The sequence below is a fragment of the Eutrigla gurnardus genome, assembly GCF_963514095.1.
Source record: "Eutrigla gurnardus genome assembly, chromosome: 2".
Lineage (NCBI taxonomy): Eukaryota > Metazoa > Chordata > Actinopteri > Perciformes > Triglidae > Eutrigla > Eutrigla gurnardus.
In genome coordinates, this window is record NC_139916.1 from 17,490,673 (window position 1) to 17,506,370 (window position 15,698).

General features: G+C 40.2%; 2 protein-coding genes across 2 annotated transcripts; both read left to right on the top strand.

Annotated features, from left to right (window-relative positions):
* The first annotated feature begins 2,727 nt into the window (after positions 1–2,727).
* fmoda (fibromodulin a) lies at positions 2,728–6,621 on the top strand. Its single transcript, XM_084035268.1, has 6 exons — positions 2,728–2,763; positions 3,375–3,764; positions 4,417–4,539; positions 4,641–4,781; positions 4,868–5,135; positions 5,714–6,621. The coding sequence occupies exons 2-6, from the start codon at positions 3,405–3,407 to the stop codon at positions 5,863–5,865; spliced, it is 1,044 nt and encodes a 347-aa protein (XP_083891394.1). The 5' UTR covers positions 2,728–2,763; positions 3,375–3,404; the 3' UTR covers positions 5,866–6,621.
* A 2,790-nt stretch (positions 6,622–9,411) lies between these two features.
* Positions 9,412–15,366, top strand: slc6a14 (solute carrier family 6 member 14; the record flags this gene model as incomplete). The annotated part of the gene is made up of 15 exons (XM_084029891.1): positions 9,412–9,477; positions 9,779–9,923; positions 10,015–10,146; positions 11,219–11,380; positions 11,655–11,769; positions 11,914–12,046; positions 12,567–12,707; positions 12,796–12,931; positions 13,024–13,116; positions 13,206–13,331; positions 13,413–13,531; positions 13,623–13,722; positions 13,809–13,918; positions 14,047–14,214; positions 14,373–15,366. The coding sequence occupies 15 exons, from the start codon at positions 9,412–9,414 to the stop codon at positions 14,526–14,528; spliced, it is 1,902 nt and encodes a 633-aa protein (XP_083886017.1). The 3' UTR covers positions 14,529–15,366.
* Positions 15,367–15,698: the final 332 nt, after the last annotated feature.

Below are 15,698 nucleotides of genomic sequence, written 5' to 3' on the forward strand. Positions count from 1 at the left end.
CCCTGGACTACACATCAAAACGATTTCCTGTTTTGGCAAATTACTTCCATTTGTTCATAAAATGAAAACTAATCTAATATCACTTCCATGAGGCTGTTCTCACCAGACAATTTCATATTCCTCACAGCTGTAGCAAATTTAAAGCTTTCAACCTATTTATTTCACAAATGAAATTGGTTGTTTTTTGGTTTTTTTTTTTTTTTTTGCCATGCAGCAATAAATAATGGATTGAATTTTGGAATATTGCAGATAATAAACTCTGAAAAACAAACATTATACTTACATGTTTTGTTTAGCAAGAGAATCTTCACAAATTAACACTGCTTTTATGATTTTTGAAGCAAGAATACCATCGTCAGAAATAAAAAGCTAACGTTTATCAATGAACAACAACACGGTTGCATGAGCGTGAGTATACACAAAATTGGAAAAGTAAGCATGATGACTTTACTCTCATTTAGCCTCATACACGCTTACAAGCTTGAGACCATAAAAACAGACAATATCCGACTGCTTTTTCTCTGGGTGTCCAGCAAATGATGTGGGCCTGGTAGATAATTGGGGGAGTTCTAGGGGGGGGGGGGCTGGTCTGATTCAGAGAGATGGCATTCATCCCACTTTGGTTGGAGCAGATTTCATATCCAGAATATCAGTGGACCTAAACTATGACAATGAAGAGTGGCGACCAGGAGGCAAGTTTGCAGTGTGACGCACTTCCATTAGAACAGTTACCCACCCAAAAACCCATAGAAACCGCACCTGCCCCCGACCGAATAAATGAAAACACAAGAGGATTACATTTCGCATCAAAGGGAATGCATTAAGATGGTTTAAGTCCTATTTATCAGATCAATTCCAGTTTGTACACTTTAATGATCAAACCCCCATGAATCCTCCACGTCAAAGTTAGTTATGGAGTCCCACAAGGTTCCGTCCTTGGAGCAATTCTTTTCACCTTCGATATGCTTTACTAGACATATACAATGTTATCCGAAACCACTCAATACATTGTGAATGTTATGCTGATGATACCCATTTATATCTATCGATAAAACCAGACTAAAGCATCCAGTTAGCTAAACTCCAAGCATCCTTGAAGTACATAAAACTGAGACGCTATTATACCACCGTAAATAGTTATCTTTGATCAGGATATGTCCTTTAACTCCCATATAAAAAAAACTTCAAACTTTTGCCACCAACATAAAACATTCTAAAAATCAGACACATCAAGTCTAAAAATGAAGCAGAAAAAATAGTCCATGCATTTGATACTTCTAGACTAGATTTGTGCAACACGGGGATGCACAACAAAATGCAGTGGTAGCCCACTTTTTTTAATCAAAAAGGGATGTAAACAGCAATATCAAAACAGTTCTCGTAATCATTTATTTTTTAGAATGTATATTTTTCTTATTGTTTTCTGCCATTACTGTTATTACTGCTCTGATTAGATATAACATGTCTGACAATGGATTGACTATGATGTAATGATTATGTTGTTTACTCTGTGCACATGGCATTTATTGCTCTTCTGTGGGGTATGTTGATCTGCAGCTTCCCCCATTAAATTGTTTTTAGGGACTTTTCCCTTGAGGATGTTGTTTTATGTACAGATTGTAAAGCCTTCTGAGCAAATGTGTGGTTCAATTTAAGTAAATTGAATTGCATATGATGCAAAGGTGGTAACATGTTTGTGTGGATGTCAGTAGGAAACACAAAGGATTTGTACTCAATATGAAATGGTAAACCCAAAGGAAGCACCTTTTTTCAGTGCTTCTGTTGTTTAACTATTAGTAAATTGTTTATTTAGCACAGAATATTCCATGTGTTGAGTTCTTCCTGAGTATAACTTAAAAAGAAATAAGGCTCAGACACACCATTCTCCTGTGGAAACATATGTATCTATCAATCAAAATATCACACTATTCTTCGCATTATCAAAAGGTGTCCCCCAACAACAAGTTACAGAGGAGATGGAGATAGGAAAGAAGGGATAACGCCTATTCAGAAAGAGATCATGTCAAAGAAAATATACAGAGGCAGGAAGAGGCCCGCATTAAGACTATACCGACGTTCACACATGTTTTCATTTAACCCTTTACAAGATGTAAGGTTGCTGGTGAGGAATGGAGAGAGTGAGATGGACCCATGCTACAAAACTTGGTCTCTGGTGCAGGGAAGTGGGCTGAAGAGTGCTTGGATGTATTATCTTGATATCTATTATCGGTCTATCTTGCTTGAAAGCAAAAAGAAATACCTTCTTTGTAGTATTGTCATTTACCCTCGGAATGTAGTAGTCAAGTATAGTGTAGTATGTTACTTCAAAAAATATTATATGGCCCTTTACAGACACCTTTCACACTATCAACTATGTTAACATGGATTAAGATACACTAAAACATATTATAAAAAATTATAAACCGAATTACACACACACTAAGGTGCTGTAACAACAATAGAATGGGTTGCATATTGAAGAAAATGTGGGGTTCAGCTGAAAGGGACTGAATGTGCTCACATTAGTGGAAAAAGAGGCTCCCGAATGGGGTATGCAGGGCCATGCCTGAACAAAAAAAAACAAAAAAAATGGGATTGAAGCGGGTGGTTGGGGGCGGAAGGAAACAGCAAAGGAGAGGGGTGGAGAGGGGGGCAGAATGTTAAGGAGAGGAGGAGAGGGATTTGTGTTTGTCAGAGTCCCTTCCAGTCCTGAGCACAGTCTGAGAGAAAGAGGGGACAAGGAGGGCAAGTCTCTCTGACCAGGTAGGTGTGTGTGTTTGCATGTACGTGCATGTGTGTGTGAGAACATGTGTATGTCTGACTTTGTGGTATTTATCTATGAAACCGTATAGGAGATGAATAAATATGTGATGATAGAGTCATATTTATGTTAAGCTTCATTTTCTTCGTCTGAAAGTCAGAGAGTAATTATTGGCTATTTTCCCATCATTTTGGGGAAGCAATGAGAACCATCAACAAAGCTGGCATTCATGGCCAGTTTTTTTTTTCTTTTTAATGTTTCCTCTCTGGATTCCCTGTGGATTAATACCCCAAAGAATGTACCTCTCTGCAGGCAGTTACATTTCACAAATAGTCAGTAAGCTGCATTGTACATGTATTATTAGACAGTTTTTACTTTTTGTTGGCATATTGAGCTATTTTTGTACCTATGTCCCTATGCTAGAGAGTCAGCACATGAACACATTTTACCATCAGTTTAATCTGAGATGGATCTGTTTCAAAATGTAAAAAAAAAAAACATTAGTCAAGAAAGGCACATTAGCAAAATAATTCTGTCAAATGTGAGTTAATTCATTTCTATTTTGCATTGCCTTGTCTCTCTGTCTTTGTCTCTCTGTCTTTGTCTCTGCTAGATTACAGTGAACATTTGTTTGACTGGGACCATGCGTGCGGTGATCGTCTTCCTCTTTTCTGCCCTGCTTCCACTCTGTCACTCCCATGGAGGGGACCCCTTCTCCTGGCTGCATGGCCCGCAGAGCCTTAGATTCGGTTCCCTGCAGGCAGACACCACAGGAGGGGAGTGTCCAGATGAGTGCGACTGTCCCCCCTCCTTCCCAGTCGCCATGTACTGTGATGGGCGGGGCCTGACAGCCATGCCAACCATCCCCTCACGCGTGAAATACTTGTACCTCCAAAACAATGCCATTACAGCTGTGCCCGACTCAGCTCTAGTAAATGCAACCAATCTGGTGTGGCTCATGATGCACCACAACCAGCTGACATCTGACGCCATTGGCAAGGAGGTAAACCTACATCTGTTCTCAGTCAGTTCCAGCCACAAACGTGAGCTGAGAGCGTGAAGGGGATGGGGATGCTGGTCTAAATGGTTGTCAGATGGCTGACTAATTATGTATCAATGAAAAAAGTAATTATTTTATTCCTGCATAATGGAAGGTGGATTTTTTTATGCATTTGTAAATGTGGTTGTAATGTCCAACTGAAATTAATCAATCATAATATTGCATCTTTTTTTTTTTACATACGTGCCCAGTAAATCAAATGTTTTGTGTTATTCTATTGAGAAAAAAAGTATTAGAATCCACAATTAATTTCCATTAAATTCCACAATGGAATGAAACAAGTAGGGTCCATTGCATGGGAAGACACAAACCACAACAACCTGCATTAGTTTCTTAGCTAACTGACACGGACATGTCTTTTCCTGCACCTAAGCTTGTTGAACGAGCCACCAAACAGCATTTACTATAGAGAAGTGCACCGCTATATAGGTGGGGCTCAACCTGCTAGCTGCTGTCAAACAAACACTGAAACTGATATTTCCCAAAAGACCTTTTCTTTTTTCATTAAATAAAAGATTAAAAAATTAAATAATGAATTTTAAATAACAATGTTGAGCTATTATGTGGATGTTTTCATTCTCGTCATTTTTTCTAGGCATTTCTGCAGTTGAAGGGTCTTGAGCGTTTGTATCTACATCACAACAATTTGGCTAGCTTTCCTTCAAACCTCCCTCGCACCCTCCAAGACCTGAGGATCAACCACAACAAGATTGAAACGGTAATGTTCTGCATAGTTTGAAATTCATGCTGAGCCCCTCTCTGTTGCCTTCTCGAGTTTCACAGACATAAGACTAAAAAAATTGTTTTACTTTGACCTAGGTGATGCCTGCAGACCTAGAGGGAATGGATAACCTCACCATCCTGTATCTCCATGATAACACTGTCACAGACATGGGCACATCACTGAAGGCGCTCACATCTCTCACACTGCTGGACATGAGCAGCAACAATTTGACGAAGGTAACTGTGCATATCTGTGTGTTTGCAAATGTCCCATGAAGTCAATCTGCAGTCCTACCACCATATTTTACATGAACTGATCCCAGGTCCCAGAGGCTCTCCCTGAACATCTTCACCAACTCTACCTGGAGTCCAACTCCATTGATTCTATACCAGATGGCTTCCTGAGCCCACTCACTCAGCTGCAGTATGTCAGGATGGCTCACAATCAGCTAACAGACAAGGGTATCCCCGCCAACACCTTTAATGTGACCGGGCTGGTGGAGCTGGACCTGAGCTTCAATAAACTGGAGAGAATCCCTCCAGTGAGCACCACACTGCAGCATCTCTATCTGCAAGCCAACCAGATCAAAGGTAGGAGCAACAAAACATTTGTGTACCTGACATTTTAAAAAAGAAATATTCATGAAAGTTATTCAATTCCCTTCAAAAAATCATCTTCTTTCAATGAGCAATCAGCTTCTACATAAACAGTTTGGGTATGTGTGCTCTTCTCACTTGTTTGTGGACGGGGCTCAGTTGGGGCAGGATGGTGAGACATGATTCACTGAGGTTGAACAACAACAATCAGGCAATGAGTGGAAAGAGAGCTGGAGTTTATGAGCTGATGAGATGATTACTGCCAGGTTAGGAACACAGCGAGTAGCCAGGAGACCAGCGAAGGAGAGACACCTTCACCAGCTGACACAAACAAAACAAAAGACAGACAAGGGCTCTGGAAACCCCAGGGAAGCTGAGGGAAAACTGCCAAAACCAGAACAAAATCACACACGCAGTCCTGATAAAGTCTCTGAAAACATTATGAAGGATTATTTTCTAAATTAATATTACTGCAAAATTCCTTGGACCACTTGCAGCGGCGGTTTCATTTCCTAACATATATATTGAGTCGGTGACACAAATACATTGTCTGTCATCTTCTGTCTCTCTAGAGTTCACTATGGGTAGTTTCTGCAGCGTCGTGGATGTGACCAACTTCTCCAAGCTCCGGACACTGCGACTGGAGGGGAATGAGATCAGTCGCCACGACATCCCTACAGATTCAGCCCTCTGCTTGCGCATGACTTCCAACATTGAGGTTTAACTGGGTTGATGACGTGGCAATTTATACAGCATACACAAATACTGATGGGAGGTTTACTATTCACATGCCGGCGAAAGCAAAGGTTTTCATAGGTGAGGCTTACGCAGGTATTTCACATTTTGCCTTTCTGTCGAAAATACGAACAAGTTCAACTTTAATGGAGTTTCTCTAACACATGTGGACATATGGTCAACTCTTTCATTTGATTAAATAAAGGTAAATGAGCCCTTTGCCACAAAATACACATGTAATCCTTAATAGATAGCCATAGGATGTTATGTTTCTTTTTTGTGTATTGGAAATGATCAGACCCTGATCCTCCTTATATGTTGCTGTGAGGATCAAAGATCTTTGTAATCAGTGTTTTTTTAGCTGTCTTTATGTCTTTTAAAAGCATGCCTTCCATTGTTTTGTCCGATAAGTAGATGATAAAGAATGGTATGTATCGTGTATGATGTAAATTGCTTGATTTCACATAATTAACTGCCGTAGAAGCGTGCAATATCTTCATCGCTTCCCTCACGACTCTCATGTCCTAAAGTGATTTGACTTATTGCAGTTATGTGATTTCTTTCCTTTTTGATAAAAACAAAAATGCTGCGATTGTTTCAGTCGAAGATCCTTGTTTCACAGTGAATTCAACTTTCCTTAGAGACGTAGATATCTATGTACCATGTGAAATATATATCCGTACAAAGGGGTTTCGGGGATATGAATTATTGAGTTACTGTATGCATTACATGGGTTGGTTATGTTGATGAATGGTTTATGTTTACAAGCCTATTGCAGAATAAATAAAAGTTGGGATTTTTACAAATCTCATTGTACTTTTGTTTTTATAGTACATCCAGTATCTGCAATGCATTGTATTTTACTGTCTTTGTGTGAATGTGTGTGCGATGGGTTTGAGTCAGTGATTTTATGGACTAAGGGTGGATTCAAGAAGAAGAAACAGAGGAGCAGTGTAACATAGTTTGCACAGGACAGAGACAGCTTTTGTTCGTACCGAGCTGATCTGGCTGTGGGTTGAATTAAACGTATCTAGACACTCTGTGGCTGTTAGACATACAGGCATTTCAAGTTTTATGTGAAGGAAATTAGACATTTTATGAGACATTCCTTTAGAACACATTTACCGAACATTTTCAAAAGACTACAAACATCCTGCTCACTAGATGGTGTAAGTGGCTTCCTGTTCCAAGTTGTTTGTGTGGTAAAAGTCTGAAAAGTCATTTTGGACTTTTAGGGAAATAGGTTAATATGAACAGCAGGAGAAAAAACAAACACTTTTTCCAAAAATTCCAGAATATTTTGAATGATAGCAACCTATGAGTCTGTGGGGGCTGATATGAGTGTTTCTGAATAGTAAAAATCTCTGTAGAGATTAGAGATCAATACCACCACCACCACCAAAAAAAACCAACAAAAAACAACAGATACCAGTTAATATTACCTTCATCACCTCTCATTGTTTAGACTGCTGTTTGTTTCCCCACAATGATGTCATGTTATCTGTCGGAAGATTTATTTTCTCTTGTTTGTGAGGTGAGTGCATGGTAATAAGTGGCAGGTTGACCTGCTGCCAAGCTGGAGAGGGAGAGCTGCCTTGTTGCATCAGGGCTGACTGTCTTCAACACTTTTCTCCATCACAATGCTCTGAGATCTGTGGTCACATGCCAGAAGATACCGTCATTACAATGCAGATTACAGGTTTACGGTGGTTAGATTGTGGTTCACACGTCAGAAACCCACAACCTGTCTGTGTAAGTGCCAAGAGGTCAGCAAGAACTGATGGCTCACAAGAAAGTCCATTATTGTGAATAATGCAAGCGATATATCAGTCCATAATTCAGCAATAATCAGGGCATGAAAAATGTGAGTATTTAATACTTATTTTGTTTGATTTCTCCTGTATAACTTACAGTAACTAGATGGAGCCAAAGGGGTTTCGTAAATTATATTTGTAACATTCATTACACTTCCATTATCAGAAGGTTTTCACATAAGGAATTTGCCATGGTGTTCAGTGCACACGATCATTAAAAAGAATAAACAATAAAGCAAAGAGTTGCCTTACTGAACTCAATAATAAAAACAAGTCTGATTTTAGTATCTATTAAGCAATTTTGATCATATTGAAGCTTATGAATATTGGACTCACTTGTTTCTATACTGGAACTTCATTGCAAATTGCATTTACACATCACAGTCAAGCGTGAGAGAGGTTACTTGTAGCGACGAACCCACATCAAATCCAGCATCATTAACTCAGCAGCTCCCCTCAGCTCTATGCAGAACTGTAGCGACTTCAGCTCATTGTTTTAGTTTTAAGGCTCACGACACTGTTCTGTTCAGTCTCATGGCTCCCACAGCATCTTTTTGACAGCAAAAAAACCCTGACTGAAAACCCACTTACACCACCTGCTCAGCACCAAATGACAGAGAGACAAAGTTCTTTACCGGCTTGTGAATATAGCTGGTAAATAACATGACTCCACGTGCTAATGTTGCCCTGCAGCTGCTGGCTGGTTAGATAACAGTTTTTCCTGTCCCCCAAGTAATGTTGGTGTTACATTCACAGCTGGTTTTGTGGTCAAAAGATTGGTTATTGCACATTCAAAGATGAATTATTTTCATCTGATTTTTGTTGGATTTGCTCATGCCCCCCACCAAATGGCAAAATCTTATTTTTACAAACATTAGTTTCACGAGGATCTCCACTTCCTTCGTTTTTTTTCCTATGAATTATTGCCCACATGCCCTCATAAATACTTTATACAATACAAGAAAGTAATAATTTCAGCACAAGTCACAGTTTGGGGTTGTCTGTATTTGTTTATCTGTGACTTCAACCATAAGAATAATAGGTATTGTACTAATCTGTTGATGAATGGGTGGAGATTAAGACTTTTTCATTTTCCTCCCTATGTCACCAGTCATGTCATCTGACATGAATGTGGTCACTTCCTCAGCCTGTCATTACAGGTGACACAGATGTACGTTTGCTAACCGCACGGTGATTATGTGTAGATGTCACCAACCAACATGAAAACTCCCAACACACGTGGCTTTTGGGAGTAGTTGTTAAGATGTGGTTACTGGCAGAGTCCCACACCTGTCTCGCTCACACACACACACACACACACACACACACACACACACACACACACACACACACACACACACACACACACACACACACACACACACACACACACAGGTCATATACAGTGCAAGTCTATTTTTGTAGAATGATACAGTAAAGTAAAAAATGAGCATCATATCGGGTGTACTAATCAGGCGTGTATCAGATTGAGTGGGGGTAGGTGAGTCACTAATGTCATCAGGAGGGAAACTTCATGTCATTAAATAATGATCCCAGTTTAAAATATTAGACACAACCAGCCTGGCGGTGTTGTGGGAGGGAGGGTACGGACCAGGTGATTGGTTGGAAAACACCACTCCCTTGTCTGTCGGGGGGATTTTTAAACAGTCCGACCTGAACTATTTGAATTTCTTATACGGACAACACGCAGGTGAGAGGCCATGAGGAAATACAGCTGGAACAGCTTCAAGGATTTAATCTTTAGAAATCCTGCTGTTGTTGACCAGGTAAGATTGTTAGACAAGACTTTCATTCAATAAGTTATAACATAAGTTAATTTCATTGGATGCCTTGTCATCCAAAGTTGTCTGTTTTAAATTGTAATTATTATCATTTCTTATTATTATATTAATAATAATACTTTTTTTAATGCCTTGTGATGAGTGATAAAGGAGACAACGGCATTTTCTGATGGGACTTTTCGTACTACAGTTGTTTTTCTAAAGACAATACAGGTCACCACACAATATTTTAGACATTTTACAACTTTTACCATTTAAGAGAGTTTTGCTACTTCTCAATGAGCAGGGTCCACATGTGGATGATGGTGATGGGAATACGGAGCGTGAGAACTGGGCCAGCAAGAAGGAGTATATGCTCTCTGTGATCGGCTACGCTGTTGGACTGGGAAATATATGGAGATTTCCATATTTGGCCTATAAGAATGGAGGGGGTGAGTATTTGATGTATAATGCATTATAGGTTGGAAATCCTGTTTGACAGCACCACTGCTCATATTGTATTTAATCCGTGACTCTGAGCAGGTGCCTTTCTTATCCCCTACTTTGTGATGTTGGTGGTGGCTGGAATTCCTCTTTTCTTCCTGGAAAGTGCCTTTGGGCAGTTTTGCAGCCAAGGTCCAATTCATGTATGGAGATCAGTGCCAATCCTGCAGGGTAAGACTAACATTCATGCTTTATGAAAGATTAGTTGGGTACATCTGAAAATAAAAATGTAAAACCTGAGGGATTTAATGAGGCTGTTAGATAAAGGTCAACTGTGGAACCTAAAATCTGTCTTCAGAGGAGCTTTTGGTTGTTTGATTTGAAGGGTTTAACCCTTTAAAGCCAAAGGTACAAGCAGAGTTACAGCCCCTATGGCAGGAAACATGCCAGTTTTTTTCTTTCTGTAATCATAAAAACAATAAAACAATAGAACAATGCTCATACTGGCACCTGACTACTGATGTAAATAAACTTGAACTACAAATGTTCAAGCAAAGGAGACTGCAGAGTTTTTAAGATCACGAACATCGTGGTGTCACTCAGCTAAGTGTTCGCTGGATGATGTATTAAATCAATCATTAACAAAGAAAAGCAAGATGCAACTTTTCTTAAACTACGCCACGGTTCAATAACGCCAATTAGAACCATTCCCTGTGAGCCCTAATCTGATTGTGCTTGAAATGGCTCCAGCCCATGAATGCAAACATTTACAACCTAACATTTATAAACCTTTAATTAACATTTGGTAATTAACATTTATTACCACATGGAGCTCTGCCCTGCTGCAGCCCCAGAAACACCGGCAGAAGTGTCCTGCTGCGGCCTACAGCACGTCATGCCACGCCCCCTCATGCCAGTAACGCTGAGGTGCTTCTGAGGTTCTACAGGGTGCAGCTGGACCATGTAGACCTCTTTAACTGAATTGCACTAGTGGGCATCAGCTTGGGTCCATGTTTACTTCCTGTCATCTTATGTCATTAACATACACTGCAATAGGAAATAAACCGGGACTGAAAAACTGTGAAACGGTCTATTGGGGCTGCAGCTGCTGATTTATCTCCTTTCTTCAATCCCATTATCAACCAGTTTATCAAGACTTCTCATGTCTTTTGCTCTTACTCTAGAATGGATGTAAGAATGTAACAAAGTACAATCATTGTGATAAACAGTCAAATCTCCGATACTCACGGTTCAAGAGTAAATTGTAATTTGTGACTTCCAACCCCTCTCTCTTCCTCTCCAGGTGTCGGCATCAGCATGGTTTTGGTGACTCTAATAGTGTCAATATATTATAACGTCATCATCGCCTACAGCCTGTACTACATGATGGCCTCCTTCCAGTCTCCTTTACCCTGGTCCAGCTGCATCAGTCAGGCTGACAGCAACTGCAGCAACACGCCTATGGGTGCGTTTTTTTATTATTATCACCATTTCATCAAGGAGTTGTGTCGATCAAATCTGCTGTTTAGTGGAAGCGGATGAGTCATTCTTTTGGGGTGGTGGTAGCATCAAAATAATAATGACAACGGTATGATATATATGAAAGATTTAAAATGCTGCTTAAACAAAAACTGCAGTTCTACTTTGGATCAGAGTTATATAATCAAATAAATCATTCTGGGAAATGAATGCTTGTAAATACTACATAGAGTTTTTTTTGTTTTTTTTTACCTTTCTAGTGTACTGCAATATAAGCGGCGTTTTAGTGGCCAACTGGACTCAGGACAACAGTACTTGTCTTTCTTCCGACATGATCACAGTTCCAGTGCAGAGCCCGAGTGAGCAGTACTGGGAGTAAGATCACTCATGCAAACAAGTACACACACACACACACACACACACACACACACACACACACACACACACACACACACACACACGCACACACACACTTGTCTTACTGCTGTGGCTGTAGAGTCTGATGTCTCTCCCTCTCAGTCGTGTAGCTCTGCAGAGATCCAGTGGCCTCGATGAAACAGGACCAGTAGTTTGGCACTTGGCCCTCTGTCTGCTGCTGAGCTCCATGATTGTTGCTGCAGCCCTCGTCAGAGGCATCAAGTCATCGGGCAAAGTAAGAAGACAGCTTGATGGGAATGATAGTCTTCTAACAAACTAACATGTAGGGGGATTACTTAAATTGACCTCCCAGTGGCGCTAGAAATTATATGACATGTTAATCTGTGAACTTTAGATGGCTGACATTTAAATCAGTCTTTATGTTCAGCTATGCTAACCAGCTGCTGGCTGCAGCGACATATTTCACATACTGACAGGAGTTGTTTCAATCTTCTCATTTTTACTCTCGGCAAGAAAGTGATTAAGTGTGTACCCCAAATTACCAAACCAGTAATGAAAAATGTACACATTTGTATGTAAACTTTATATAAAACTAACTTGAGATTATAATTATGAGTGAATGCTTGGTGCAGAGATGAAATGTCATGGTAATGGCAGTATGGCAAACACATTTACAGTTGCAAACCCTGATTTTACAATTTATGCTTGAAACTCTCAAAAGCAATGCAAGAAACTATAATATAATGAATAAATTACTTTTTCACAATTTATACTCTTGACTTTTGCCTTTCCAGGTTGTCTATTTCACAGCTACATTCCCCTATGTGGTGATTGTGATCCTGCTGATCAGAGGTGTGACACTAGAGGGAGCCAGAGATGGGATAGAGTTCTACATTGGTGCCCAATCCAACTTGACTAAACTGACAGAAGCACAGGTAGGGATCCAGCGGATCCATGTCTAACTGCAACACTGTACAGCAATCCCCTGGTCTTTTGATTTAAAGCATGGCTGTGTGTTTTAAGGTCTGGAAAGACGCGGCAACTCAGACCTTCTACTCTCTCTCGATTGGCTGGGGTGGAGTCATTACTCTTGCTTCCTATAACAACTTCCACAACAATGTGTTCAAGGACGCGTTTGTTGTCACGGTTACTAATGCCGGTAGGAGTACAGCTGCTGTTACTGTGGTTAAAGAAAGTCTAATTAATGTATACGTTTATCTCATCTATTTGACTATTTTCATATTTCCCCAGGCACCAGCGTGCTCGCAGGCTTTGCCATATTTTCAATCTTGGGTCACATGGCTCACATCTACAACATGCCTGTCGGAGAAGTGGTGAAGGAAGGTCAGAAAGACACAAAATGTGGGCACTAATTAAGAAAACATTTGGAAGACATTTAGTTGCCATGTGATGTTTTCTTTGTCTCTGTGCAGGATTTGGCCTGACATTCATTGCATATCCAGATGCTCTGTCTAAGCTTCCTATTTCCCCTCTGTGGTCCATTTTGTTCTTCCTCATGCTTTTGACTGTTGGCCTGGACTCTCAGTTTGGAGGATTGGGTGAGCTATACTCGAATGATATTAAGAGCACTGCTGTGGCGATAGGAAGCTGTATCCTGACATCTCCCCTCTTGTCATTAGAGGTGATCACCACCTGCCTGCTCGATGCCTTCCCTAAAGTTTTCAAAACCAGACGAGCTTTATTGATTACAATGATATCTTCCATCCTGTACCTTCTGGGCTTGCCATGCGTTACAAGGGTAAGTCTGCCTTAGTGCAACTTTATGTGACTGCTGTCTGACATAATGGCCTAGTTAACCTACTCGGCTGATGTATGTGTGTCTGAGATAGGCAGGAATATACTGGGTGACTCTACTCGACTCGTTTGCTGCCAGCTGGGTGGTACTATTTCTGGTTCTCTTTGAGATCATTGGAGTCTGCTACATCTACGGTAAATATTGGAGATATGAGCACAGAAAGGTGCCAGAGAGCCTTGAACTGCAGCTGTGTACATGTATGTCTTCTGATGCATCACAGGAGCGAACCGTTTCATCAAAGACATTGAGATGATGATTGGAAAGAAGAGTTTCACTTTTTGGCTATGGTGGAGAGCATGCTGGTTCTTCATCAGCCCCTGCATCATAGTGGTGAGTACACTTCACATAATGCCATGATGCAAAAGAGGTGGTCAATCAATCCATTCAACCTTCTAGCACAGAAACATCACGTTAGCTCCATTGGTTGATGAATGAAACCGGCTGCCTTTGTTGTCTAGGTGATCCTGATCTGGTCTCTGATGACATTTACGCCACCCACCTATGGAGGAGTCCAATTTCCAGTCTGGGGTTTGGGTCTGGGCTGGTGCATGGCTATATTTTTGCTCCTCTGGGTCCCTGTCATCGCTTTTTATAAGCTGATGAGAGCAGAGGGACACATCTGGAAGGTGTGTATGTGTGTTGTGATTGATAATTATGGTCATTCATCACAGGATCAATAAAGTTGATCTTATCTTTTTCTACATTTTCAAAGCATTGCATTTTGCACAGCTCGAGATTTTTTCCATGATTTCAAAGAAATGATGCTAATCTCTATTTTCCACAGCGTCTGAAGTTATTGTGCTCTCCAGCTGAAGAATGGCATCCCTACCTGGATGTCAATCGAGGAGACCGTTACTCACAAGAACGCTGCCGCCTGAGGATGAGCAATAGGACCAAGCCAGAAGTAAATGTCAATGTAATCTCGAGCACATGGCTCTGATGGGTGTTTTTACGTGTTGACATTTTCTTCCATTTGGTACATCAGTGTAATCTGTGAACACTTAAGTGATTTACGCCCTCCGGGAGGCAGAGGGGGGCTCAAATATAAACCATCCACAGAATGAAACAAGCTTGTGTGAGGTCATGTGTTTACAGTAGATGGAGTAGAGCCATTTAATACACAGAAGAATAACTGAAAACAACAAGTGAAAGGCAGCTGAAAGCTACTTGAATAATAAAAATGAATGCTTTGGTGTTAAAGGAGAAAGGTGCAAAATAATCACCTTTCCTATAAAAAGTTATGATGATTGTGAATTAATCATTGTGAAATTTTTTAAGTGATCTAGAAGAATGTTTTGTTTATGTCTGTGGATAGATATCCGACGTTGATTGCCGTTTCTAACAAGACGCGTGAGCTAAAAGTGTAGACACGCTGGTATCACATGGTAGCTACATAAAATAATACAATAATAATAATAATTGACATACAGTCTAGAGAGCCATATCCTAAGATTTCCATTACTAAACAGCGCCTCACAAAGTAACTTAAATCACCGGACATGATGGCACAGTAAGTGCAAACATGGGGTGTGCAAACAAACAACATTTGCACTCTCTTGAAGTCTCTGTTTACTTTGTGAATCCTGTCACACCCCAGATACACAACATATCTGTACTGTAGTAAAATATAGAAGAAAGAAGTAAAGATGCACGCTCAGATACATCCTTGTCAGAACCGGCAACCACTTGTTGACAATTCAATTCAAATCACTTTATTCATCCCCCGAGGGGTAATTTAAAGGGGGGACATGATAATAGCTACACACACTGCACAATCAACCAACACACACCACAACAACAACATTCAACACATCAATAATAATTGATAAAGTGCTTCAATTATAAAGTGCATTTAGATTTTGTGATCCAAAAGTTTATGTAAAAGACATAAATAAGTTTATGTCAGCATGTTCATAAGACAAGTGAATGCAATGGAACGGGGAAGGGAGAGTGCGACATCTAGTGGCTGATTTGTATCAACGTTATCAATAGCACCTTTAAAAGAAAATAATTTGTTCCAATGTATATGTCAACAATATCACTTAAGGGGGCTTTGGAATCAGGTAATGGTTCTTATGTTGTCAATGATCAATGGATTTGTATTCATCTC